Source organism: Babjeviella inositovora (assembly GCF_001661335.1).
Source record: "Babjeviella inositovora NRRL Y-12698 unplaced genomic scaffold BABINscaffold_9, whole genome shotgun sequence".
NCBI classification, from domain to species: domain Eukaryota; kingdom Fungi; phylum Ascomycota; class Pichiomycetes; order Serinales; genus Babjeviella; species Babjeviella inositovora.
In genome coordinates, this window is record NW_017566846.1 from 177,011 (window position 1) to 204,549 (window position 27,539).

Below are 27,539 nucleotides of genomic sequence, written 5' to 3' on the forward strand. Positions count from 1 at the left end.
ACCAGCTCTCAAAACGTACACACTATATAAATACAATATAGAAGTTTATCATTGAGTATATATACTAGAGTGCATATATTATATAATCCGATCTCTGGTTTTGAAAATGAGCGGGGGTTGAATAAATTACTATATTTTTATATTAAATACTTTATTAGCTAATTATACGTACTTTCACTCGTAATTAGTGTTGGGCTCTGACGATCAATGAGGAAAAGCGCTCAGAGGTTCCACACCTTTAAATAACTGTAAATAAACAGTTATGACAATAAATCAATCAAACCAACCCATTATATAATTTATCTCTTGTAAACCCTCCATCTATATGCATGACATCCACTGGGAGAAAAAAGAAAGTCTACCCCACTTGCCACCGAGTATACCTATTACCACTATTAGTTCATTATCCATTGCCACTATTAGATCATTATCCATAATTACCAATTCATCACCATCCTCTTATTCTTCCATGACCTGCTTGCACACCGCCCAGCCGCCACTGCCTTCAGCCACGGTGTACAAAGACGATTGCATGTACTGCTTCGACACGCCAGAGTCGTCTTCTGGCCTCGATATCTGCCTCACGTGCTTTCAGGCGTTTTCCCGCGGCGACTTGAACCATACCGTGGAGCACTTTGCGGCCTCCAACCACAAGCTCTTTCTCAACTTGAAAAAGACGCCGAAGCCGGAACCTCCCAGACCGACCAAGATCGCCAAGTTGGAGGTCAGAGAGCTTTCTGACGACGAACTTTTTGACACTGCCACGTACTTTTACTGCGCGGCGTGCGACAGTGCAGTCGACGCGGGAGCGGAGGGCGCGGCTGCTGCGGCCGGTGTGATGAGCGCTACCCTGAACGCCAAAAAGGAAGAGATTAAGACCTGGGAGCAGGAGATTTTGCCTTGTGAACACTCGCTCTATCTTGACCAACAAGAGCACACTGGTCCGGTTCCACTCTCTCAGTGCGCGCTGTGCGACTTGAGGGAAAACTTGTGGTTGTGTCTCCACTGTGGGGCTATGGGCTGTGGAAGGGCGCAATTCGGCGGTATTTCCGGGAATTCGCACGCCTTGAGTCACTTTGAAGCAACGGGGCACCCGGTGGCGGTCAAACTCGGTTCGCTTTCGCTGGATTCCGCGGATTGTTTCTGCTATCAGTGCAGTGACGAGGTGCAGGTGCCCGAGCTCACAAAGTTCTTGGGAAACTACGGGATTGACGTCTCGAGCCACACCAAAACGGAAAAGAACTTGATAGAGTTGCAATTGGACCAGAACATGCAATGGGAGTTCAGCTTGGAGACGGCCAACGGGAAGTTGGAGCCAGTGTTCGGGCCGCACCTCACGGGGGTCAAGAACTTGGGCAACTCCTGCTACTTGAACTCCGTGATGCAGATTTTGATGCAGCTAGAGACGTACAAGCGGTTTTTCGAGGCCCAGTCGTTCGGCGACAAAGACCCCTCCAGCCTCCACGTGCAATTGCTCAAGCTTTACGAGGGGTTGGCTTCCGGAAGGTACTCCAAACCGGCACCCGACAGCGCGTACCAGAGCGGCATCAAGCCATCGGGGTTTAAGACGGTTATCGCTGGCACCCATGCGGAGTTTTCCTCCGCCAGACAGCAGGACGCATACGAGTTTTGGCTCTACGCGGTGGAAAAGCTTGACGCTTATTTCTTGGACATCGTCGCTCCGTTGGAAAACCCCAACGTGGCGATGAAATTTGTCATGAGGAACAAGCTTGTGTGTACCAGCTGCCACGGTGCGAGTTTTTCCGACGAGTTGGTCGACAGCCTTTCGGTGCCAATCCCCGACAGAGTCATCAACGTGGATGCAGATGGAAAGAAGGAGTACGAACGTGTCAGCTTGATCGATAGTCTCGCCAGCTACACCCTGGTGGAGGAAATTTCCAACTTCACCTGTTCTAACTGCTCTCAAACAACCACCGCACGCAAATCTAACGGGTTCGTGTCGTTCCCTGAGGTTCTTGTGGTCAGCGCTCAGCGTATCAAGCTTGAAAACTGGGTTCCCGTCAAGGTGGATGTTCCAATTGCTTTGCCTCATGAGCTCTTGTTGGACCGATTCAGATCCACGGGTTTGGCAGCTGGCGAGGTGCTTGTTGAAACTCCTGTTCAGGGCTTTGAGCCGAACCAGGATGCCCTCAACAGCTTGGTAAGTATGGGGTTTCCGGAAAACCGGTGCTTGAAGGGGTTGGCCAACACGGGAAACGCTCTGACGGAGGAGGCGATGAACTGGCTCTTTGCGCATATGGATGATGCGGATATCGATGCACCATTTGTCGTGCCCGCTGCGCCGGCAGGACCTGCGGGCCCTGTCTTGGCCGATATCGAGAGTTTGGTTAGTATGGGCTTTAGCCCACAATTGGCGAACAAAGCGCTTGTGCTCTCAGGTAACGACGTCAACAGCGCCGTGGAATGGCTATTTGCCAACCCAGATGACAGCGGTGAGATCACCCAGCAAGATATGCCACGCTTACCCCAGGCAGATGTCGACAGAATGGTGATGGAGAATATTTTGGCCAGCCCGCTGTGTGTGAATGAAAGTGCATATGAATTGTTTGGGGTGGTTTGCCACAAGGGTTCGTCTGTACACACCGGCCATTACGTGGTGTTTATCAAGCAGGATGTGGACGGCGCTGCGAGATGGGTGTTGTTCAACGATGAAAAGGTGGTGGCGGTGGTTGAGGAGAGTGAGGAGAGCTTTCAGGAGATGGAGAAGAACGGATATTTGTTTGTGTTTAAGAAAAGAGATTGGTGATTTACGAGAGGATGAGAGTGGAGGTTTTCGTATCTACAATTATTATGTTTATACAACTTGATGTATTGCAGGTGAATATATTTGGACTGTCGGTATAGCTTCGAATTCACTCTCAAAAACACCAGTAAGAAAAGGCTTTCGCAGTTGGTCACATGCATGGGAGTTTCCTAAATTCGGAGATTTTCATAAACCCAATACCGGTTTTGTACATCATACACTATCTATAGTAATTATTAAGTTGCTGTTACGAACACTTTTTCAAGAGAAATATTATCCAGATATAGAGTCACCACACGGTGTATCTAAGCGATGTACCAGAACCTCACCGTATCCTGTGCGTTGACATCGGTAAATTCTTAAAAGGCACACCTTCAATCAGGTACCAGCTACCCGATCTACTGCCTAATGAACGTTACACTATTGGGCGATGTTCCAGACCAATATTCACACAAAGCAGACGAACGAGCCGCTCAGCTACGAGGTCGATCTATGGCCACGGCAATGACCTACGACACACACTTTCTGCCTGAGATTGACGGGTTTGTGCCGCTGTCGTTTGTGTCAACGCGGGAAAACCGGTTTAACTTCGAGAATCAGCGTGATGGGTTTGAGATCGGAGACCAGATGGACGCGGATGACACGTATGGAAACGCCCAGCTCCGTCTCAATGAGCCTTACGACCAACAGATGACCCTGACATTTCTCCATCTTCTACAGGTGCCAGCTGTGAGCGACGAGAAGATTGTGATACCGTTTAACCTCCGCGAGAGACACCTCCAGTATGGAGGCATCTATGTGTCGAGTGAGAGAGCGCCCACGAAACCTGCCAAACGGAAGGTGGACATTTCCTATGACTACGGCGAGGATTCCGACACGGAGGATTCATTGGTAAACATTCAGCGAACAAATCTCCGAAAGAAGGTGCGTGTGATGAATGAAAAGGTTGGGGAAGAACTCTTTCAGGAGCTCCGGTTTGTCCCCCAGCCAGTCCTTGAAAAGTCCCATGGAAGCAAGCGCCCTTTTGAAGTTAAGCCCCAGGAAGTTAAGCCCCAGGAAGTTAAGCTCCTCCCCAAGGAACCCGTTCTCCATCTACAGGGTTTAAAAACAGACACTAATGCAGCAGCCAATGCTCCCTTGGCGCCGGTGAGGATGACACACATCATCAGGCAAACCCCGTTTGTGGAGCCCGCTTACACCAACTGCGAATGCATTCTGGAGATCTCTCCCTTTGAGGCGAACCAGCTTTTACACATGTTGGATCTTCACGCGGCACACCTCATCGACCCCCCAAACCCTTTTCTACAGGCCTTCATCGACAAAGCACAGCAGTTTGTCCTGGGCGAGGTTCTCTTGGACTTTAAATTATATTTGTACGCCCGAGTTCACGGGTGCCGGTATGGCGAAAAATCCCTACCCCTGGAGACTAGGAAAGAGTTTTGCCTTGTAGCCCACAGGGTGTTGCAGAAGACGGTTGATCCTTTCCCCGGCGGCCTTGCAAATCCTCTGCTAGGCAATGCCACCTCTATTGCCCATTCTATCACCAACCAGGCCAGTAAGTTTGTCGCTGCCCTGAACCTGAGCCTTCCGGAAGCCAAAGTACAGACGGCCGTCGACAGAGCCTCGTATTTTGCAGGGGGGTTCAGGAACGAGCGATACAAGCACAAGCTGCTGACGTTTGATGTGAATCACGTTATCTTGAAAAGATTGCTCGAGGATGACTGACGGTAAAACCTCCATTGACTAAATATCTGCATAAATATTGATAGAGATTGCTATTTACTGTATACCAATGACATCATAAGGCAGTAAAATCATAACACGTACACTTATCGCTTCGGAAAAACCAGTTTATTACCTATTATAACGTACATTACTACACATCAATCACCCTCCTTCGCGAATTGCTCCGTCCAGCTCTTAGCGGTGGCAATGGCCAGCGCCTCGTTGGATTTCCACTCCTCAGCGACCTCGTTGGCCAACGGATCGTCCGGGTTAGGCGCACCCAACAAGGCCTGGATCGATAGTAAAATGGTTCTGATCTGCAATGCCGGCGACCAGTTGTTCTTCAATACATCCAAACAGATTCTGCCCAACTTATCGATGTTTGGGTGGTAGATCTTGGTCAAGAAACGCACCTTTGGCGCGCACATTGGGTAATCGTCAGGCAAATACAACTCCAACTTAAAGGTCCCGTCCTCGTACGGCGACCCAGACGGGCCCTGTATGGCGACGTCAAAGTATCTCAAGTTATCGTCGTGCGGAATGGCGGATATGCCTGGAACAGGGTCTGAAACCAAGCGTTCCGTCTCCTTGATGATTCTCTTTGGCAACGAAGACATGGGGTCAATAAACAGCTGGGAATGTAGATGGGGTTCAGGCGGGAGTAGTATATGTCTGTTTGACAATGTCAATACAGGCTAGTTTAGTGCTGATGTCTGAGAAACCGAAATCATCATGTGAGGAGTTCGTGCTTTGTAGGATGGCGCGGGCAATTGGTGCCGGTCATGCGAAGCCTCAAAGTTTTGCCAGGTGTGGAGTGGCGCGTACCTACCGATTACATGGCGTGTGCACTATATTGGAGGATGGGGAGTGGGAGTGGAAACTTGAATAACGAATGGCTATTAATCCATAAAGTGCATTGCAAAGTTGTGAAAGAATTAATGCCAGTATAATGGCCAACGGTTATCCTTGTGAATCTGTTCCTGTACATGAAGACGGCTGATCTGCCAAACACGGCAATTATAAAGCGATATTTAGTCGCAGACATAGTTGAGAGAGGATTCTGATTTTCTTGACCCTTAGCTCGGATCAAAGTTTCATTGACTTAGAAACCAGAATGGCTATCGTATTCAGTCTTAGATCTGTAACTAGTACCATTGCAGACGGAACTAAATGGTACGTCTGTCTATATCAATCCGCGATACGTTCACGTCGGGGTCAAGCAACACTGCGTATTATCAGGAGAATAGATGGTCTTATTAACCACCGTCCAGATACCAGCGTATAGTAAAACCTAAGAGGTGCTTGGAGGTGGCATTACAAGAGACAATGACACGCAAATAATTTGGTAAAATAACAGCCATAATAGAACTCGATAACGAAGGGTGCCAAAAAAAAATCCCGCTCCATGACTAACGGTGAAGATAATCTATTTCTCCGTGTACAATTGTAGTGATGAGGGCCGCAAATTCTTTCCTGGCAACGGCGATACGTGCATGTGTACGCGACTAGATCTCGGTGAAATTTTATACATCTGCAAGCTGCTTGAGGTAATTATTCTTGGCCTGTCGCGCACCTTATCGTGATGTGTAAAAGGTTTGACAGATCATCAACAGGCGATAGTGAATGTCAGTGGGTGTCAAAGGACGCCGGTGAATGTCAGAGGACGCCAGTGAATGCCAGTTGGGTGTCAGTAGTGTACGGCTCGATGAAAGTTGGAAAAGACATCATGTAGTAACGATGATTGCGCGCCAACATGCGTTTAACACTAGGGCACCCTACCTTGCATAAGCATACCCACGACATGTGAACGGCCAAATTATAGGTGATGGTCTGGCCTCATAATTCTTGGATGACCGCAAATCCTAGAGTCCTTCCCTACAAACATCCCATCATGCTCTACATGTACATTCAGGAACCTTGAAACATACGCTGAAACACATGATATTGATGTATATGGAACGGCAAAATATAGTGCAGATTTCCCAAGTTTTTGTATTGGAACACAGACGCGAGTTGTAATTTAACGCCGAGGTTTTTCGCCGATAATCTACAACCAAGATATTTCTGCAGCTAAATGTGCTGCTCATAGACGAGAAACACCTTATACGCAGTGCACGCCAGGGATTCTAGATCCTCTGTTAGTACATCATCCCTTTTTATTTAGTAGCCTTAAACAAACCTTCGCACGCGCATACACTCCCCTAGATCTTGACTAGGGGAACTTTGCATACACACGCAAAGGAGTTTTACCCTAATGGGAAATAGGTGCGTAAACACACGACTCTCAGGAGAAGGAGAGAGGCCCATGTTAATAGACCCGATACCACGCAAAACCCTATAAATACCCCATATTCCCATTCCTATTCCTTGAAGTTAGAGACCGTATTCCCATCACAGCATCTCATATACCCTTTCACAACATGTACAACATTATCCTCTTTTTCTCCGTTGGTATCCTCGGTGGCGCTGCCTACCTTGTTACTCTGATTCGTAACATCAATTTCGATTCCCTTAGAGAGGTTAACGGCAAGCTGAGTGTGTTGTGGTAGATTTCTGAAATACCAGAGAGATATCGTGACCCAAAATTCTTTCTAGAATCTTTCATCACACCAGTCCATAATCTTTGGGTATCACAACTTTCAGCATGGGGGCAAAGAAGTAGCTCCAGAATGGCTGGCAGCTAGCATTTGGTTTCATGCGAGATTGCATCGCGCGGCTGGCCATGCGAAAACCTGAAACTATACTGCAGATGTCATGTGCAACGGTACTCCGTGTTGTATTCTAGCAAATATATTGTTATCATTCCTATTTTTGTTTTATCCTTACGCATATAATACATGAAATTTGAATTCAGGTCACAGCTGATCGACGTAGGATCCTTCGAAATGGGGGTAAGAGCGCAGATGGCGACGACGCAGCGCCGTCTTGTATCAGAAGTGTTCGGACGGGGGTGTGAGCATCCGATAGCCGGTTTTCTCAGAGCCTCACGTGTTACTGATTGAGATAATTCACGCCCAAGGGGTAATTTAAATCGCATATTCGGGATATTTCTGAGGTATGTCTGGGGCCTGATGTTCTGAATTAATCTCGTCTAAACACAGGGCGTACTTATAGCTGCGCTTTGGGAAAAAAATGAAACTGAACTGCAGCTGCACGATCGCAGCCTTTACCGCAAACTTGAAGGCATAGAAGTGAAATAAGAGCACTGTAGAACTCATGCGGGTTATTTTTATACAGACCAGACTTCGACTCATATCCAAGATTATACTACCGATTGAAACGATCGCCGTGTACTATTAGGACCAATACACTAGAGCACACAAGCATTCTCAGATGCAGTACAGCGGGGCGGTTAAGTGCAGCCCAAACCCCAGACTATTGTCTACATTTTGCAAGCCCGGGTGAAACACAGTTTGTATAACCAAAAATCTTCTCATAACTCCTCTCGTAAATCCCTACACCACCACCAGAAATCAGCAACGAGATAAGTAATGCAGCGATATCACGAGGTCTGCCCATACCTGTCCACTGCCTTTGAGAATATAACCCCTGTGTTCTACCATTATCTTATTAACTATCCGGGGTTCTCCAGTCTTTCTATACGCGCACAATCCAGGGCCGCCAGTAGACCGACTGCCTTGACGTAATACGAGGCGCGATCCGCTTGTTTCAGGGGTATGCATGACAGGGGTATTCAGAAAATGTGGACCACCATAGAGGCACTACCTTTGAGGTAGTGATAAAATGGCTGGTAAAGCATTAATCTAGTGCCAGAAGTCAGATAATTGAAGTTTCGGGGCAACGTCTAAGAGTACGCTTAAGTTTTTTTTGTCCAAAGACCGCCTAATTCATACTCAATGAGGGGAAGCACTAATTGCGGTATTCCGATATTCCACCCTATCCGAATTACGGCCCATTATCCATTGGAGATTAGGCCATTTAAACTAAAATATGGAAAGCATGTGAAATTTATCGGAATAACAGGTGAAAATTTGCCATATCCTAGACCTTCAGCTACTGGGTGAGCTACATGAACCCAGCTGCAGATACATGGCATACGAAGTAAACCCCTACTCATCGCTGAATTCGTTCCCTCGACAAATCCGCTTTAGATACGGTGTATTCCGGGTAAAACAAATAAGTGACTAACTGCCAAATTTAGTCAGACTTTCATTTCTCAACATGAAACACGACCCGTGTCGATTACTGAATTAGCATTATTTCTCCCATTTGACAAAGTAGCATTTAAGAGCAGCCATGCCAACACACTCGGCGGTTTAAACTAGCTTATGAAATTTCCGTCTAAAATACACTCAAAAGATCATAACCCCGCATGAGACGGCCTTCATTGGACCAAACTAAGTCATTATTCCGGTTCCGCTTACGTCCTTCCTAAACAAATACATCTATACGATTAATATACACACCTTGGCTATTTCAAGAACAACTCAGCCTTACGCTTACTGGTGACCTCATCAAGTACCGACTTGATATCCACCTCGACCTGGTCGAATACCGCAATGGTTCTCTCGGCACCGGTATGGTCCGTAAACGTCAACGAGTAGTTCTCCTCGTCAAACCTGGCGGAGTTTATGTCACCCAAAGACTCCAACTTGATCAACCCCTCGATCCCAAACTTTGGCACCAAGACGACAATACCGTTGGAGAACACGCGGATCGCGTACCCCAGCTGGGTGGACTCGTTGTTCTTCATCACCTGACCGACATAGTACTCGATCGAGGCTCTGCCGGCGAACTGAGCGTTTCTGTGGCGCCGGTTGATGTTTTTGCACACCGTCTCCATCTTGCCCTTGTCTCGATGCGACAAGTCCAACGGCTCGTAGCCAATGGCGGCAGCGAGCTGTCTGTGTGCAACCACGTCGCAGTAACGACGGATTGGAGAGGTGAAATGAGTGTAGATATCTACCGCCAAACCGTAATGGCGGAATTCAGGGTATCCGTAGGAACCAGAAGAGAAGTACTCCGCGGCCATCATGCACCGCGTAGCCATGATACGTAAAAGCGTGTTAAAGTACGGGTCGGCAGGGTCCTCACATCTGTCTAAGGAGTCTGCCAACGCCTTGGATGACTCAAGCGAAACAGCCATGCCCTTTCTGACCCGCAACATGTCGTTCAAGTTCTCAAAGTTGGTGGCTGGCGGGTTTGCATGGCGTCTCAACATGGCGGTCTGGGGAAAGGCGTCAAAGTTCTTTCTGGCGACGGAAATGTTGGCAAGCAACATGAACTCCTCGACTAACGAGTTGGTGGCCAACTGTTTCTTGATCTCCACCTCTGCTGGATCCGACGTTTCGCTGTCCATGTGGACCTTAACCTCCGGCGAGGCCAAGTTCAACGCACCGGCATCCAAACGCTTCTGCTTCAACTTACGCGACAACTGCAACAAGATTCGCATCCCCTTGGTCAAGTCGTCCTGGTTGGACTCGTCATCAATCCTGAGCTGCGCCTTTTCGTAGGAAAACGCCTCTCTGGACTTGATAATCGACTTCATAAAGTCCACCTTGACAATATTGGCATCGGAATCAAGCTCCCAGATGACGGAGAAGGCGAATCTCTCGACGTACGGGTTCAACGAACACAAATCCGTCCCCAACAACATTGGCAACATGTCGATACGCTTGTCCACGAGATAGACCGACGTTCCCCTGGAGGCGCCCTCAGCGTCCAAAGCCGTCCCGGCCTTGACAAAGTGGGTAACATCGGCAATATGGACCCCCACCTCATAGTTTCCGTTCGGCAAGAGCTGCGCGTGCAACGCGTCATCAATATCCTGGCAGTTTGGCGGATCGATCGAGCACACCAACTTTGCTCTCAAGTCCTTTCTCTTCTTAATAAACTCGTCTCCGTCGAGATCGGTCGGGACCTTCCAGTCGTGGCCCTCAGACGGTAAACAGTCCAAGACATTCTTGCTGAACGGCCTGTACTCGACGTCGTGCTCCAACAACAATGCCTCGGTTTCGGCCTCGGCGGACTCAACATCGCCCAAGGATCTGACAAAGTGACCCTCAGGAAACTTAGAGGTTGAGGGCCACGAGTCGATGGCCACGACGATCCGCTTACCGAGCAACTCCGGCGCCTTTCGGGTGCGGATTCTGATCTTTGGCAAGCACTTGTCCATGAGAATGACGAAGCAGTTGGATGGTGCGCTCCCGGAGTTTTCGCTCACGGAGGTTGGGGCAATCTGGCCCACGTAGAATCTCCACGAGCGTCTGATGATCCCCACAACCTTGGCCGTCGGCTGGATGCGGGAGGCGACTTCGTCGGTTGGCTGAGTTTTGTGGGAGACCATGGCGTCCTGGGCCAACAAACGGCGTTCCTGGTCGGAAATCTTGAGCTCTTCCTCGTCTTCGGGGGTGTCATTAGCCTCAACGGCCGACTCCTCGATGATCTGCGATGAAGGCTCTCTCCACTGCGACTTTGGCAACAACTCGACCACCACGGAGTCCCCGTTGAAGGCTCGGTTCAAACGCTCGCGACCCAAAAGCAACAACGGCTTCTTGAAGGACGGCACGTTAACTGCACCCTCCAAGAAGTTGTAGGACGAAATGTTGACAATCCCCTGGTAGAGGGTCCCGTTCTTGATCCCGCCCATGAGGCGCGCGGTCGAATAATACTCGGGATATGCGATTTCGTTGACGCGCTGCAACTCGGATGAGTCGGTTGGTACCAAGTCACGCAATTCATCGGCATTCGGTAACGCCTCGACATATTCGGCAAGAGTGCGCGCATCGATACCTTCAGTGATAGCCTTGGCCCTATTGTCATTATCGTTACAGAGGAAGATGATGTTAACTGAGAGCTGGGGGCTGTTATCATTCAAGTGTTTTTGAAACCACGAGCAGGTGCGTCTGATGGCCCTGTCGTTTCGGTCGTTGATTGATTCGTTCGCCTCTCTGGCGACGTAGGTGTCTTCGGAGAACTCGTTGTGGAACACAACAAAGCGCTTGTCGTCACTCTTGCACAAGGCTCTCAATCGAGTGTAGATCGGCACCGAGCGGTTCCTGACTTCTTCCAAGACGGTCTGCGGCACAAGCACATCGAAGAAGCCGTGCACGTTCTCTACCAAGTCGATGGCGTGGAGCACGATGTTGGTATCCAACACGAGGTAGTGGTGGCCACCATTAGCAAGCTTGAGCGGAGTGTCTGACAATGTGAACTTCTGGAACTCGCCCTTCGCGTCCGGCTTCATGATCGACGGACAGAGGTTGCACAACTTGGACAAGCACGGGATGTCATCGCGGAGGTAGTGCTCGCGGACAATCTTGGTGGCACCCCCATTTCTCGAGCGCACAAACACCTTCTGCGTGACCGTGAGACCCGCAGTTAATCGTTTTCTTTCCACCTGTGCGACCATTGTAGTTGGGAGGAGTTGATTAGGATCGTGGCAAAAGACGTATTATTTTTTTTTGGACTGATTTTGATGCAAGAATTTTTTCGCGCACGTGATGGCGTGCAGGATGCCTTTCGTTTTGATACTGGTCCACATTTAGTAAGCACCGCAATGTTGAATTGCCGGTATGATCTCTAATGAGAAGTTACTAGAAGTAAGCATAGTGCTACAGACGAGAATGCAGATAATTTCACCCGGTAGTTTTGTATGAACATATTTAACATTTCACGCTTTCCGATGCAGGCTATTGAAATTTCACGAGCGGATGTTCCCTCTAATTCCAACAAACGCTACAGTTTTGATGAACCACCACTTGTAGGCATTGGTTACAAATATTCACAGGCATTGCTCAAATTCGCATGCCTCCTCGTTACTTCCGTTTATGAATCGGCATTCTATAGATCTTTTTATTATCTCAACACAAGCATCACCCACATATGTTGTTTTATAATACACATGGTCTATGCTCGACGACTGCGCCAGAGATATCCCACCCCCAAGGCCCCCATCAACACATATAACCCTTTCGACGAGCCAAAACTCTCAAACACCATGAGACTACGCTTTGCATTCGTATCGGGCAGAATGAACCCGATATCACACCAACCGTTGACGGGGATACAGTTTAAATATTTGCACCACGAACAACCGCCGCCGCCGTTCTTGTGAAAGTTCATAGCCAAGGCCGTAAAGTACGCGAGGGAGAGCAAAAAACACACGACACGGAAGATCAGCCAGTAGATAAGACGGCTTTTGACCTTGGCCTCGAGATTGGGGCGCATCGAAAAGGTTGTCCCAAAAAACTTGGTGCGCTTGTTCTTTAAAGGGTGGCGAATATCATAACGCGAAGACGCTAGGTACTCAGAGTCGTACACAAAATGCGGATCCTTGAGCAACACCACACCCAAAAGAAGACCCTGGACAGCGCCCCCGACGTGCGAGAAGTTGTCCAACCCTGGTAATAGCCCTAGAAACAACGATATGACAATTTCACACACCATGGTGATTAAAAAGAGTTTGTAGTGGGTGGTGTTGTAGTGGTTGCGGCCTTCCTTTCCCGCGTACACAAACATCAAGAGATTGACGGCGATGATGCCAAAAAGCGCGCCAGAGGCACCCGACGACGATATTCCATTGGTGGAGAAGTTTGCGCCGAGAAGAAAGCCAGACATTCCCAGGGCAATGTAGATCACCATGTAGCGGACAATCCCGAGTGTGCGCTCGATGTCCGCACCCATGGTCAACTGTAGAAAGAGGTTGAAGCAGATATGGAGGAAGCCTGCGTGGAGAAACATCGGCACAAACACGCGGTACCACTGGTTGGGATAGCTCACAGTGTCCCCAGAAGCGTTGGTGTACGTCCCAAAGCCGTTCATGCCACACAATTCCCGGAGGGAGCACACTTCGGTATCAGTTGTGGTAGAGTTAGGGCAAGGAAACAAGAGTGACGGGTCGTCCGTTAGACCCTTATAGGTGTGCATGCACGGGGTAAACCGCGAGCCCATGTTGATTTGAACGTACGACAGCGGGCCAATCATCGGATTGAACGAAGGCTTGGTCTGGAGGGGCGATCCTGTGAGCTGACTCATCCTCACGAGCTCCACGATGAATACAAGGACCTGGATGAGGGTTACAAAATATGTGAAATACGCGATCTGCGAGACAAAGCGCCGGAGGGGCGATTTGGGCGGCTGGATGGATGCGCTGTTCATCGCGGCCGCAGGGTTCGGGAACGCCTGTTCGTAGATTCGAGTATGGTGTTTGGGCGTGATCGGGTACTCAGGGTACGCAAAACGGCTACCGTTGGCATCATCAGAGCTGCCGCTGAGCGCTGCGTCGTCACCAAAAGGGTAGCGCGGCTTGGGTACAGGCGCATCCCTTGCGTCCATCGTGTATGCCATGTCGCGGTCGGTGGTGAACGGGTTGCCATATATACTGTGCTCTGCGGTCCAGTCCGAATCATAGCTCCAGGGCGTGACAGGGGCATTTGGGTTTTGAGGGTTGGTCCGAGAGCTGCTCTGATTATGGGAGTAAGGTTTGGAGTTGAAGCCACGAGAATTATTCTGGGAGGTGGAGTGCTTCTCCCAGGAGGTTACCGGGATCCAATTTTGGGCCTCCTGGGTCGGTTGCAGATCCTGGTTCCAGGGGTCGGGGTCGTCGGCCTGGCTAAACGGATTAGGGCCAGAGAATGGAATCTCTGACGGCAGATTTATCGAGCGGCGCGAAGACCGGTCATCGTGCGAGGGCCGATCGTGGTGTGGTGTGTGCAGTGGGATATTAGAAAACTCAAAGGATTCCAGACGGTTCATCTTGAGTTAGTATAAAGGAGATGTGAAGAGATGGTATCTCAGTTGAGGGTAAGGACAGAGATATGACAACGTCACCGTGTGCAGATTACAGTGATACAAGGAGATAGGGAAATGAAGCAACAAACAAAGATCTGAGATAAGTCTACTGGGGCCAAGGTATGGTGATGCCAAAAGACTGGAGACAAAATATGACACAGATCAGGGTTTCGGAAGACTTTGGGTCGGGGGGTCAGCGGTTCAGATGACACCAGGTAGAAGTTTGGAACAAAGCTAGTCTGACAGGTATGGCTTTAGACCAAACGTTGAGATCCAAGGGGTATAATGGGAAGTCAAAAGTAACTAGGATAATTTGGAGTAAGGGATGTCACCGGATTACACTAGCAGGAGACGCTGGCAGAGGACACAAGAAGAAACTAGCAAATAGCACTAGCAGAAGAAACTACCAAATAGCACTTGAATGCTCTGGGATGATGCTTTTCTGATGTATATCCGTGCTTGAACGCAATCTCTATAGGACGTAGAAGTAATAGTGCAGAAATGTTAGCGTAGCTCTGATGTCTCCGTTAATTTACGGCATGTGCACCAGGCTGTGCCTCGGGATCACGCACATGCACTTCCCTGCACGCCTCTTGTTTGAGAATATTATTAGAGACGCCTGACACCTTCCTATTGGATAATAGAGGGACGGATGATACTGTGTTAAATAAAGGAAGAAATAATGTCGAAAGCTGTCAAATCAACCAACGTGGATCAATTCTGATGCTACCGAGATATTGAGGATGGTGGAAGCTTGGCAGTAAGCTTAGCTAGACGACGCTAGTAGTGAATAGCTTTCTAAGACCTACACGAGGTATGGGCTCTGTCAATCGGCGGAGATAAAATGGGCTTGCCACCGCTTCCAAGCCTATTGCAGGGGTTTACTCCGTGCATATTTTTTTTATTACTCATTATGATCCGAAGAGATATGTTGACAGAATATTTTCTCATCCATCGTAAAGTCTTTTTGGGCAGCCACGCAGATCACCTACAAATCGTTCTGTTTGTTACGAGCACTGGCTGCAAAATGCCGTTGTCTACGCATAATCCCATTACCTTCGATTTCCTTGATAAGTCTGACTTTGTATTTCTACAATGCCAAGCATAAAAATACCTACGAAGTCACCATTGTTTGTTCTGAAACTGCAGACCCGGCTTTTCATGGGATCTGTAGGGGGACTTTTTTTTCTTTGACAGGCATATTGCACATTTCGTGCCCATACATGCTAACATAGAGACTATGACAAATGCTAAGGAAATCCATTGGCGTATAATAGAGTACGTATTTTGTATTGCAGATAGCCGTATACATCCATTTTAGTATTTATTTGGTCTGAAAATTGAAATACACCCAGATTAGTGTTTATAGCGCGTAAAGCTGAGGTCAAAAGTATAGATCTGCACCATTCAAAAAGGATGGGCAATCCTAAGGCTGCCTGTCGGTCGGTTGAGCTGGATTACATGCCGCTCGGTAGGCACACGTCTATAAATACCCTACATTGCATCAACCCAAAAGTCTTGTCTCCCTCAGCCCAATGGCTTCCTCGGCAAAATACTAAACATGGCCGACCAAATTTCTGTTGCATTCGTTTGCTTGGGTAATATGTAAGTCCAAAACAGTCCTCTGCAAGACAAATACTAATACCCCAGTTGTCGCTCCCCAATGGCCGAGTAAGTACCTCTGGATCTTCTCACACCCGCTTCTAACACGACAGGGCCGTTTTCGCGCACAAGGTTAAGGAATTGGGCTACTCAGACCGCTTTAAGCGCATCGATTCCTTTGGCACCGCTGGTTACCATGTTGGAGAGGACCCAGACCACAGATCGTCCGCTACGTGCAAGAAGCACGGTGTCCTGGTCAAACACCGCGGCCAGCAATTCGTACGTACAGATACAAGTGCTGGAAACAGAATATCTTACAACTAACAATACAGAAAGCAAACGATTTCAAAAACTTTGACTACGTCATCGCGATGGACGAAGAGAATAAGCGCAACCTCTTGAGAATCATGCCCAAGACGTCCAACGCGCGGGTGGAACTCTTTGGCGAGTGGAACACGGAGCCTGGAAAGTTCAGCAACATCGTGGAGGACCCTTATTATGGTGGGATTAACGGGTTTGAGCACAACTTCGAGCAGGTGTCGCACTTCAGTGAGAACTTTTTGGAGCAGGAGGTAGGCCAGGTGTAGGTAGAATTGAATATTGAAACGATCAAAGTGTAGGTAGCATTGAGAAAGTAGAGGTGGGGCCACGGAAGGCAAGGTGTAATTAAGAAAGGTGACAAATGCAGCTTTGCATCCGCTTCTTCCCTAATTTCTAGATTCGGGTTCCTCTTCGGCAGATTCCGCACTCAAAGGTGGCGGCGTTTCGTGCTTCCGCTTCAAGTTTTCCGCCTGGGCCATTCCGTCGTAAAAGGTGCCCCACAACTGTGAAACACTATCAAACTCCTTTCCCACGGCCACACCACCTTCTAACGACCGGTTCAACGCGTTTACGTTGTTTAGGACAGACTCCATGCTGTTGCTGATCTCCTGGATCAACAAGTCTCGCTGCTTTTCAAAGTAGGTGAGCGAGGGGCTCTCTGGTTGCGTGGTCATTGATGTTTGGAGCTGGAGTTGATAGCTCACTTCGGTGATGATCTATTGGTTGGTTATGTCTGTTTGATTCTGGTTTATGTTTACGCGGCTCGCGTTTTCTGCACCCACTTGTTCACGTCTCTGCGAGTCCTGCCTACAAACTTTGTGCGGCTGAGAAAAATTTATGCTTGTATGGCCATGTCTTACTACAAGATCGTTCTTCTAATAGTCTTCCCAACGGCAAAAATGAGGTCGATAAACCTTCTGCTAGATATCTGGGCAAGTTCTCTCGGAGGTATGGGTTTCAGGTTGGCCCGTTTTTCCACCACTGCCCGCAGCACCGGCTATGCGGGGTTCTTTGACCACAAGATTCAATTGCCCGACCCCACAGAGGTTTCACAGATTTACCAGGAAGCCAGTACCAAAAAACAGATGCAACCCATTAGAAGCCTTCGCAAGCATGGCAAAATTCCGAAAAAGACCAAAAGACTGAAGAAGCGCGAGGACCCCATCAGCGCTGAAAAAATCCTAGAATGGGAGATGTCCAACTTTCTCGCAGAGATGAAGGCCGCCGGCCACCCGTTCCTCAAAACCTACCCGGAAATTGCCATCTCTAACGAACCAGAATTGGTGGCGGAGTTCTGGAGAAGCGACACCGCGCCTGAAACCGCCGAGCTTGAGGTGACTGTCACCGGCTTCAGTGCTTCCTCTGCATGCGGCTTCGCCCTCGCAGAGTACCGTGGCCGGCTAATAGTTTTGTACATCCCTCTAGCGCTTAAAGACGAGATAGTTCGGGTGAAGTTGGACCGCATTTACCTGACATACGCCGAGGCTACGGTTCTTGAAGTGGTGAAGCCTAGCCCGGAGCGGGACGACTCCTTGTCTCAGTGCCAATACTTTGGCAAGTGTTCTGGCTGCCAATTGCAGATGTTACCCCAGGAAATCCAGCTCGAATGGAAGCGTAGACAAATTTCCAGTGCAGTCAGCATATTTTTCCCAAACGACAGCCAACTTCCGGAGATTGGCGCAACTATTGCCAGTCCCCGCACGTACGGTTACAGAACTAAGTTGACTCCGCATTTTAACGGCCCCTCCCGACGGGGCGAGGCTCCACGGGAGACCAAGATCGGGTTCAACGGGTTGGGCCGGGACTCTGCCCGCTTGATTGACCTCGAGCGGTGTGCCATTGCCAGTGACGTCATCAATGAAAACTTGCCCGCAGAGCGCCAGGGTGTGAAGGATGGTCTCCATAACTGGCCTCGTGGGGGCACACTCTTGATGAGAGAGTCTGTGGGGGAAAATGGTGCGAAGATGAATGTGTCGCAGGAACGGGCCACCGTCAGAGAGATTGTGAACGGGAAAATCTTTGAGTTTCCGGCGTTCAGTTTCTTTCAGAATAATAATTCAATTATACCAAGGGTTTTGGATCATTTAACGGAGAACTTCTACATCACACAGGCGGGTGTGCAGCACAAGCCCAGGTACTTGATCGATACGTATTGTGGGTCGGGGCTTTTTGGGATATCCTTATCGGGGCTAGTCGATAAGATGATCGGGATTGAGATCGACAGCTCTTCCTTGAGAGCTGCTGCAACAAATGCAGCACTCAACAACTTGACCAACTGCGAGTTCGTGGAAGGTTCTGCCGACGAAATATTCTCCAGCAGCATTCTCAGCCGAGAGATCATCGCCAGTGACGCCTGTGTGATCATGGACCCATCGCGGAAGGGCTCCAACGCTGTGTATTTGGACCAGCTAGCAGCCTTCCAACCAGGTCTTATTTATTACATCAGTTGCAATGTCTACTCCCAGGCTCGAGACTTGCACTACTTTTTGACCCAGACAGAAAACGGGGCTGGGTACCTGGTCAGACACATTAACGGGTTTGATTTCTTTCCGCAAACAAAGCATGTCGAATCAGTCGCTATTTTGGAATTGAAAGACTGAGGAGTAGTCAGTATATGGAAGCAAGAGGGGTATTGTTTAGCTCATTGTGTATAAATATTTGGACAACCCACGTTATAGGTGATGGTTAGGGCTTGACAATGTCGTTTTCCATCATGTACGAGCATTCGAGCAGAGTTACAGATGGGGGCTAAGCTCACGAAAATAATAATAATAATAATCTGTAGTGAAGATGAACGCACCGCCTGCCCAAATACCTTGCCTACTGCATGTATAGTCACGTGTTACCCCACTATGCCGGACCTCCTTTATCAACTATATGCAGGATTAAGTAACGGCTCAACTCTGCCCAGTAAATTCCGAAGTCTATAGCAACATCCACCTATATCGCTTTTCACAACAAATAATTTTTCATCGCCAAGACCTTGCTCCTACATACAGATACTGCACTGTTATACATTCACTAGCTACTCTTAGATTGCTCATTACAAATACACAAGCGTATCAGCCGCTCGCAAAACATGTTTCTCAAGTGGAGCCTCGCGCTATTGGCGCTTTCCCAGGCCAATGCCGTCATGTCTAGCAAGGAATCCATTGAAATGGGCCTTAAACCTGACAGAGAAGCCCTTCTTGTCTCTGTCAACAAACTTTTCCGGGCACCAATCGAAGCCGGAAGGCTGGCGGCCTTGAAATTGTCGCCACGGAGTGCCCAATCGAGAATTTCGTCTAATTCAGAAGCTATGTCGCTAATGCCTCCTCGCCGCAAACCTGGTGACGACCGCGATGATACCTGCCCCCCATGCTTCAATTGTAATCTCCCCCAATTCGAATGCACTCAATTCTCCGTCTGCAACTCTTTCACCGGGTACTGTGACTGCCGCGCGGGTTTCGGCGGCCCTGACTGCTCCGAGCCCGTTTGCGGTGCCCTCTCCGACGACAGCAACAAGAGACCTTTGCGGGAGAAGGCCTCCTGCGACTGCAAGAGCGGCTGGGGCGGAATCAACTGCAATGTCTGCCAAGTCGACTCCGTCTGCAACGCCTTCATGCCCGACGGCGTTGCGGGCTCCTGCTACAAAGAAGGAGTCATCGTGAATAACTCGCAACAGATGTGTGAAGTCACCAACAAGAAGATTATCGCGATCCTCAACGGAAAGAAGCCCCAGGTAACGTTCTCGTGCAACAAAACTGCTGAAACGTGCAACTTCCAGTTCTGGGTGGCGGAAAGAGAGAGCTTCTACTGCGACCTTTCCTCCTGCGACTTCAGCTATGACTTACGAAAGAACTCGAGTCTCTCCACCTGCAAGACGGCAGCCTGTAAATGTTTGCCGGGGCGCATGTTGTGCGGCGAGGACGGCTCCATCGACATTTCCGACTTTCTCACCGAGACCATCGCGGGGCCTGCGGACTTTTCGTGCGATATTTCGGACAAGAACTGCCGCTTTTCCGAGCCGAGTATGAACGATTTGATTACAAATGTCTTTGGCGACCCGTACATCACGTTGCACTGCGACTCCGGTGAGTGTCTCCACTACAGCCAGTTGCCTGGATACAAGCTCCCGGAAAAGTCAAAGCTAGACACCCGGGCGAAGGTGGTGATCCTTGGGGTCACGTTTGCCGTCTTGTCTGTGATTGTGATGTCAGTCCAGCAGATCCGCAAGTCGCCGCTTTTTGCGGTGGTTGAGAGCAGCTCCAGCTCGTACGCGGATGAATCCAACACGTTGCTTGAGGGCCACATTCCTGCAACGCTTACGTTCGAGGATGTTGGCTATGCGATCAAGGGCCGGCAGATCTTGAAGCTGGCGTTTGGGGTCGCCAAGCCGCGCGAGTGTTTAGCCATCATGGGAGGCTCAGGGGCCGGGAAGACCACGTTGATCGACATTCTCGCGGCAAAAAACAAGAGTGGACGGGTTGGGGGAACTATCAAGGTGAACGGCCAGACCGTAGACCCCAAGAGCTACAAGAAGTTGATCGGGTTCGTGGATCAAGAGGACTACTTGATTCCGACATTGACCGTGTACGAGACAGTGTTGAACTCGGCGCTCTTGCGCTTGCCACGTGTCATGAGCCTCTACGCGAAGAACGCGCGTGTGCTCGAGATCTTGACCGAGTTACGTATCTTGCACATTAGGGATCGACTTATAGGCGACGATTCCCAACGAGGGATCTCTGGGGGTGAGAAGCGCCGGGTGGCGATTGCCTGTGAGTTGGTCACCTCGCCATCGATTCTCTTCCTCGACGAACCAACCTCAGGGTTGGATTCGTACAACGCGAAAAAGGTGGTGGAGTCGCTTGTAAGGCTCTCCCGCGACTACGACCGCACAATCATTTTCACGATCCACCAACCACGCAGCAATATCGTTGCCATGTTTGACAAGTTGCTCTTACTCGCCGAGGGGAAAATTGTCTACTCCGGCGAAATGAGCTTGGCCCCGCGGTTCTTTGCCGGCTACGGCTTCAAGTGCCCATTAGGTTACAACATTGCAGACTACTTGATAGACGTAACGACTACTCAATCGCAGAAACAGACATTACTGGTGAGTGGGATTGACGAGGAGAATATCAATTACGAAGACATCCATGACGTGAGAGATTCCATCCTTGGCGTACGAGATTCCGTCTCGGGCGATACCACCCGGGAATGGCAGCACTACGCAAGCCACCGTGACGACTTTGGCCTGGAGTTACACCAAGACGTCACGCCTGCTGTGGCGGCGGCCGCCGGGATCCCCCCGGCCGAGTACTACGACATTAACACGATTTACGTGGAGTCGCCGTTTGCAGCTGAGGTTAAGCTGGAGATCGCCCTGATTGCTGCAAACCCCGTTCCGTTGCAGTTTCGGCTCGAGAGCCAGCATGCATCCTTCGTGCAGCAGCTAGCGATTCTCTGCTCACGCACGTTCAAGAACCTCTACCGCAACCCAAAGCTCTTGCTTGCCCATTACGTCCTCGCCATAACGATGGGTGTATTCATCGGCACGTTGTACTACGACGTGTCAATGGACATTTCCGGCTTCCAGAACCGCCTCGGAATGTTCTTCTTCATTTTGGCGCTCTTCGGTTTCTCTACGCTCACCGGGCTCCACTCCTTCTCGGTTGAGCGTGCCGTGTTCATCCGCGAACGCTCCAATAACTACTACCACCCTCTGGCCTACTACATCGCCAAGATCATCTGTGACGTGTTGCCGTTAAGGATCATCCCGCCAATGCTTTTGTTAATCATCGCGTATCCGTTGGCCGGTTTGAACATGGAGGCGAACGCGTTGCCCAAGGCATTATTGATCATTGTGATGTTCAACTTGAGCTGCGCCATGGAGATCCTCATCATCGGGATTCTTGTCAAGGACCCAGGGAGCTCCACCATGGTCGGGGTGTTGACGCTTTTGTTCTCCTTGTTATTTGCCGGTCTTTTCGTAAACAAGAGCTCTATCCCGGTCTGGATCTACTGGTTGCAGTGGGGGTCTGTTTTCCACTTTGGCTACGAAGCTTTAACGGTTAATGAGGTGGCGGGACTTGTGTTGCGAGAGAAAAAGTACGGCTTGTCGATTGAAGTTCCTGGTGCCACGATTTTAAGCACCTTTGGGTTCAGTGTTGGTCACGTTAACCAGGATATTGCTTGGTTAGGTGGTTGGGCATTGGTGTTTATTTTTGTGGGGTATTTCGCGCTCCATGTATATGTGATTGAGCGGAGATAAGATGTGACTCGGATAGAATTTTGATGGATTCTGTTGTGATTTTTCTGTTCATTGGAAACAGGTGGAGACTAAACGGTGGACTACGGACAATGTATGGTATACCCTGGCTCTGGACTATTCCTAAAACTATACAGCGTTTGTTGAATATTATACGTGCGCCGGGAATGCACTACATGCTTTTGATGTAAACGAGTAACCTGGAGTAGTAGCTGACGAGCTCACCCGCATTTACACATCCCTTATCCATTGGGAAGGGCAAATTTCGCCGGATCGCAAAACACTCTGCAAGTATTCTTCAACTTCTCTATAGATCAGAATCTCCTACGATAATTTTGAAAGCACGGGATGTTCAATAGTGCTAGGTCCAAAAAAAAAGGGAGACACCATCCGTGTCGCAAAAAAAAAATAAACCATAGGTAAAAACCAAAATAAAACCAAACAGTAAAGTAACCGAACTAAATGTAAGAAAAATACAACCGAAAAAGAAATACCCAGACAGGGAGAAAGAAATATTAGCGACAGCAGGGGAGGGGAACAATGTTCCAGAGAATTACAGAGGGGTCGAGACGAGAGGGGGGGTTGCGGGCAGCAACGGCGGGCGTAAAAACACCCAGTGCTAGCAAGAAAACTGTATACACTTGGAAGACAGCGTCGTAGTGGCCGAGGCGGTGCTGGAGCAAATCGACGGGGACAAGCTGTTGCCGCGCTGGGACTTACGCTTCATGTACTCTGACTTTTCATTGAATTGGCAGAACTTCATGCCGGAAAGGCAGTTATCGTTGGCAGCTGGGGTCTCGGAAGCGACAGAGGATTTTCGCTTCAAGATATCTTTGAATGAGAAAGGCATGGTGGCTGGATCTTAGAAGATAAACGGGTGGAAGAGGACTTCACTGGGAAGATGTTAGGTAGACGAAATCTTGGAAGCGGATGTGGGTGATAGAGAGGTATAATGGATGTTTAACGACAACGTGTATGTGCGGAACCAAACAGGATAATGTATATATACGAGTATATAAAATTATCGAGATAACGAAAGGTAAGAGTGGAGAAACGGGTTCCTGGGTTGTGCGAGAGGAAGGGAACTCTGAGGCTATATGTACTCAAAATATAAAAAAAATATACACCGTCGACCAGTTTGCATGGCAACAATATGCAAGCTCGCGGGAACGCTGTTTCCTCACCACTAATTGGCGCGCTAACAAGATCAGGTGCACCAGGGTAGAAAAACACAGATGAAAAAATTGTCTGTCCGCCGGATGTGTGAGGTACCGCGCGGAGAGTGACCCAAGAAGGGTAATGCCAGTGGGTGTATACATGCAGCGCTCCAGGCGAGACAGTAGCAAAGTTAAATTAGTTCATCGCCATCACTTTCGGGGCTTTTCCACTTTACAAGATGGGCAGATGAGCTGGACACTAGCGCCTTTCGGCTTGAGGCTGAATAGCTGAGAATCTACGGTTAATATAAGGCTAATGAGCAAAGCACACTGAGGTTGGTTGTTCGGCCGTTTATAAGCCCCAAGAGGGGAAGCAGAGATTTTCCATGTGCACTACAACGGAAAATTTAGTATATTGCGGGAATAAAAGTTCGCGCACCAACGATAGGATTTTCTCACCAGAGGCGCTTCTGTTGTCTACATCAGGGAACCGGAGCGCATACACGGCTGCAAGACATGCTGTACGCACCGGTCTTTGATTTACCCAAAATATGGCCATTTAATTCACACAGAGAAAAGCTAGTGTGAGCATGTCGCAAAGAAATTTGATGCACCGTGTACGAGGGGCAAGTGGTAATTTAGACTCCTGTGCAACAGTGGGCTGATCGTGTATAGGCTTAATATTGGCCGAAACAGGTCTCCCTCAGTTGTATGCGTCTGTATGGCCAAGGAATTATAAACGTAGCCGGCCGTACCATCTTAGCTGAGGCATTGCCTGAAACGGTGGTGAATCAGGTATAGCACGTCTTTGGCACCAAATATGACAATTGCTCCCCGTATGTTCTAAGATTTCCATTTGGCAGACGGTTGTCAACGAACAATAATTCTGTTTGCGAGCTGGCGCATGTAAATTATTTCCTTCTGTACGAGATAGTTAGCATTTTATGGCAGGCATAAGTAAAGCCGCATGGAAGGCTAATGATCCACTCCGAGGCGACGGGAATGTGAGAGCGATGTTTAGGTTCATAACTAACCAGCGAAAACACTTCTGCCCGGTGAAAATACTTTAACCTAACGCCTTAGACGGCTCAGCATCTGGAGGGACCGGAGATGTGAAACAACCCCGAAAATGGTAGTACGACAAACACCGTGAGGGGAAATTAATTAGGTATGGGATAATATCAAATAAAACACATCCGTAGATGCTCGACTAACGTGGAATGGTTTAACGCCTGTAATAAAATAATTCTGGCCGTTAATCAAACAATTAAAATTGCCGTTATGGGGCTTAGCTATCTAAACGGAGCCGTTAGCTATGAAGTATATCTGTTACCCCTTTCCTCTGGGCTGAATAACCGCGAGATTACAAGGTTGCCAACAAACCAGACAGGTTTCAGAGACTGGGACATCTATAGGGCGAAACAATTGTAGACACAATCCAAGCCTAAGATCGTAATTCACCATTCCACTAAAAACAAGGTTCCATCTACCCAAACATGTTAACGTTATTGACTAAATAAAACATTCTTAATCGCGCATCTCACGTAGCCGTGGCGTCAAGTAACGAATACTGCTTCAACAAGATACAGTCTCCACCACGCTCAGGGTCCAACCCGTAGTTGTAAAAATATCCATCCGACGTAATCACCATGACGTGCAACAACTTCGCTCGTGGCAACGAAGCATTGGAACCGCTAGTTGCATCTTCAGAAACCTCACTATCCCCGGAAAAGACCGCAACCAAGTCTCGGTTACCGTTCACAATGCCGTTACTACCACTGCCAGACGAGGCGTGATTCGTCAAGACCCACAAGTCCTCTTCGGTCATTTCCTTTCCGATACTGGCTATCGCCTTCACATCCTTGTTGATCGGCACCTTCAACGACGCAAAGTGGCGGGTGGGCTCCAAGATGGATGAGAACTTGGAGGGCAAAAAGGTGCCCATCCTCTCTGCCGCCTTGCGACCCAAGGTCTGCGACGAACGCCTGATCATGCGGGCCACTGACCGTCTGGTCAAATCGATCAATGGCTCCGACTTAGCCTCGTCGGTACCGTTAACGGATTTGCCAGACCCCAAGCTGCCACTAGAAGAAGACCTCCTTTTTGGAACCACTAGCCCCTCCTCAAAGCTCTCATCGTCGTCCACAAGCTCCACCTCGCTATCATCCTCTGCCTCGAGTAGATCCTCTTCATCTTCCTCCTCGATCTCGTCGGTCTCCTCCACCTCCTCGGTGATGCTACCAAAGGACTGCTTTCTTCCAGGCTTCAACTTCTTGCCAGACTTCATATGCGATTTGCCGTCTCTCTTTTTGCGGTTTGCCAACGCCTCATCCTCACCCAAACGGAAAATATGCACCGTTTCGGTGGCAGACGTTGCTGTGATGAACCGGTCGTCGTCGCTGAAGCTCAAGGAGTAGATTGTAGTGGGGTACGTTCCCCTCCGGAACTGGTACAACTTTGTGCCTGTCTCGACCTGGAATACACGCACGATGGTTCCTTTGTCGGAGGCCGTGGCAAGCAACGTGCCGTTTGCGTTGAGGCACATGGCAGATATGGTTGACTTGTGAGCCTCAATGACCGTCACCGGCTGTAACGTCTCTGCGTTGAAGATGATGACGTCGCCGGTTCTGGAAGGAAGCGTGGATGTTTGATTGGTGCTATGTGGGGTTGTGTGTGTGGTTTCGTTGATTGTGGGCAAGTTGGTAGAGCCTAGCAAGAAGGAAGTTCTGGGAGGCGAGGGATACGCCAAGTAGTTCCGGTCAGAGTCCGGAGAGAGGGCACAGCTGCCGAGGGGGTTCAGCTGAGTCTCGATGGAGTGTAACATGCGCATCGTCTTGATGTCGTAGATAAAGATCTGCTCCTCGAGCAACACAACCATCCGCGTGCGATTCATCTTGACGGCGAGAATGGTGTTGGGAAATGTCACCTCCACAATGGTGCACTGCCGCTTTGTGTTGATGACCTTCAATCGGCGGGGCGAGAGCGACGGCGGCTGGTCACCTGAGCCCACGACCGCAATAAGCGACGTGTTAAAGAGCATCTCCACGATACCCACCGATCCGTCGCCCTTGGTGAAAAACTGACCAAATGGGTCGCAATGGAAAATCTTGTACCCGTTGTTGTACCCTACGGAGATGCAGGATGAGTCCTGGTTGAAATTGATAAAGTTCACATGGTCTGGTTTCTTAGGGGCCGCCAGATTGGCTCTGGTTACGGCATCAGCAGCAGCGGCGGCAGCCTGGACCGCGATTCGGCTCTTATCCAGGTCCTTATTGACTGTAATCGACGTTGCTGACATGGTCAGTGGTGTGATGTGGGGTGTATGATGTGGGTTGCGTTTGACAGATTTGGCCGGTTTGCCACAGAGTACAGGCTGGTAATTTGGAAGGTGATAGCGCTGAAAGTGGGGCTAGAAGCAGATGTTTATAAGTAAGGAGTAGTATTGGAGGAGCAATTGTTTGACTATGCGGTAAAAAAAAAAAACTAGGCCTTGGATCTCAAATATATTTTGATGCAATGCCAGCGCGTGTACAAATCGAGACCGTAAAGCGATGTCTAAGGGCCACACAAATGGGAGCAATGACGGGAGGACGGTACAGGTGATCTGGTCAGCTGATGTGTCACGTGGGTTGATCTATCCAGGCGCAGTGTCGTAAGCTGGATGTCCTGGCGATAGGGCCTTGAGTTGAGCAATATACGAAATATGAATGATTCGTGTAATACCTTTGGTCAAGCGGGCTGACATCAACAGTTGTAAGGATTTCTTTCTTGGGTTACTCGTTTAGTGAGGCTAGGGGAGCCTTAAAAGTGACCGGAAATCCAGAACCCAGTGCTCGTGCCGCCACAGGCTCACCGACTTTTAATGCTGAAAGAATCACCGAAATACCCCTTGAGCCCCTGGTAAATTTAACCATACTAGTTGATAGACTTTCCAGTGGTTGTAATTATATGGCCGTATATTGGGTAGCCA

The 27,539-nt window shown here is 49.2% G+C and overlaps 12 protein-coding genes across 12 annotated transcripts; 7 read left to right on the forward strand and 5 right to left on the reverse strand.

Moving 5' to 3' along the window:
• The first annotated feature begins 327 nt into the window (after window positions 1-327).
• On the forward strand, window positions 328-3,046 carry BABINDRAFT_162396 (ubiquitin-specific protease). Its single transcript, XM_019129333.1, has one exon. It carries the CDS (start codon window positions 470-472, stop codon window positions 2,765-2,767), a length of 2,298 nt encoding a protein of 765 aa, XP_018984023.1. The 5' UTR covers window positions 328-469; the 3' UTR covers window positions 2,768-3,046.
• On the forward strand, window positions 2,923-4,568 carry BABINDRAFT_152137 (uncharacterized protein). Its single transcript, XM_019127236.1, has one exon. It carries the CDS (start codon window positions 3,173-3,175, stop codon window positions 4,487-4,489), a length of 1,317 nt encoding a protein of 438 aa, XP_018984024.1. The 5' UTR covers window positions 2,923-3,172; the 3' UTR covers window positions 4,490-4,568.
• BABINDRAFT_176919 (E2 ubiquitin-conjugating protein) lies at window positions 4,502-5,461 on the reverse strand. Its single transcript, XM_019131027.1, has one exon. The coding sequence runs from the start codon at window positions 5,104-5,106 to the stop codon at window positions 4,648-4,650; it is 459 nt and encodes a 152-aa protein (XP_018984025.1). The 5' UTR covers window positions 5,107-5,461; the 3' UTR covers window positions 4,502-4,647.
• Window positions 5,462-8,178: 2,717 nt separating this feature from the next.
• BABINDRAFT_162398 (uncharacterized protein) lies at window positions 8,179-8,643 on the forward strand. The gene has a single exon (XM_019129334.1). It carries the CDS (start codon window positions 8,347-8,349, stop codon window positions 8,512-8,514), a length of 168 nt encoding a protein of 55 aa, XP_018984026.1. The 5' UTR covers window positions 8,179-8,346; the 3' UTR covers window positions 8,515-8,643.
• Window positions 8,644-8,881: 238 nt separating this feature from the next.
• On the reverse strand, window positions 8,882-11,861 carry BABINDRAFT_64373 (exosome catalytic subunit; the record flags this gene model as incomplete). Its single annotated transcript, XM_019132432.1, has 1 exon — window positions 8,882-11,861. The coding sequence occupies one exon, from the start codon at window positions 11,859-11,861 to the stop codon at window positions 8,922-8,924; it is 2,940 nt and encodes a 979-aa protein (XP_018984027.1). The 3' UTR covers window positions 8,882-8,921.
• Window positions 11,862-12,487: 626 nt separating this feature from the next.
• Window positions 12,488-13,594, reverse strand: RBD1 (Rbd1p; the record flags this gene model as incomplete). Its single annotated transcript, XM_019131208.1, has 1 exon — window positions 12,488-13,594. A coding segment is annotated over one exon (1,107 nt), but the record flags the coding sequence as incomplete, so codon positions are not given.
• Window positions 13,595-14,348: 754 nt separating this feature from the next.
• BABINDRAFT_152187 (uncharacterized protein) lies at window positions 14,349-14,734 on the forward strand. The gene has a single exon (XM_019127237.1). The coding sequence runs from the start codon at window positions 14,491-14,493 to the stop codon at window positions 14,686-14,688; it is 198 nt and encodes a 65-aa protein (XP_018984029.1). The 5' UTR covers window positions 14,349-14,490; the 3' UTR covers window positions 14,689-14,734.
• A 1,069-nt stretch (window positions 14,735-15,803) lies between these two features.
• Window positions 15,804-16,431, forward strand: BABINDRAFT_38768 (low molecular weight protein-tyrosine-phosphatase; the record flags this gene model as incomplete). Its single annotated transcript, XM_019131893.1, has 4 exons — window positions 15,804-15,847; window positions 15,893-15,913; window positions 15,958-16,123; window positions 16,177-16,431. The coding sequence occupies 4 exons, from the start codon at window positions 15,804-15,806 to the stop codon at window positions 16,429-16,431; spliced, it is 486 nt and encodes a 161-aa protein (XP_018984030.1).
• A 120-nt stretch (window positions 16,432-16,551) lies between these two features.
• DAD1 (Dad1p) lies at window positions 16,552-16,839 on the reverse strand (the record flags this gene model as incomplete). The annotated part of the gene is made up of 1 exon (XM_019131888.1): window positions 16,552-16,839. One exon carries the CDS (start codon window positions 16,837-16,839, stop codon window positions 16,552-16,554), a length of 288 nt encoding a protein of 95 aa, XP_018984031.1.
• A 732-nt stretch (window positions 16,840-17,571) lies between these two features.
• On the forward strand, window positions 17,572-18,756 carry BABINDRAFT_18056 (class I SAM-dependent RNA methyltransferase; the record flags this gene model as incomplete). The annotated part of the gene is made up of 1 exon (XM_019131126.1): window positions 17,572-18,756. A coding segment is annotated over one exon (1,185 nt), but the record flags the coding sequence as incomplete, so codon positions are not given.
• A 716-nt stretch (window positions 18,757-19,472) lies between these two features.
• On the forward strand, window positions 19,473-22,415 carry ADP1 (putative ATP-dependent permease; the record flags this gene model as incomplete). Its single annotated transcript, XM_019131889.1, has 1 exon — window positions 19,473-22,415. The coding sequence occupies one exon, from the start codon at window positions 19,473-19,475 to the stop codon at window positions 22,413-22,415; it is 2,943 nt and encodes a 980-aa protein (XP_018984033.1).
• Window positions 22,416-25,127: 2,712 nt separating this feature from the next.
• Window positions 25,128-26,747, reverse strand: BABINDRAFT_18388 (WD40 repeat domain-containing protein; the record flags this gene model as incomplete). The annotated part of the gene is made up of 2 exons (XM_019131192.1): window positions 25,128-25,287; window positions 25,357-26,747. Coding segments are annotated over 2 exons (1,551 nt in total), but the record flags the coding sequence as incomplete, so codon positions are not given.
• Between the last annotated feature and the right edge of the window lie 792 nt (window positions 26,748-27,539).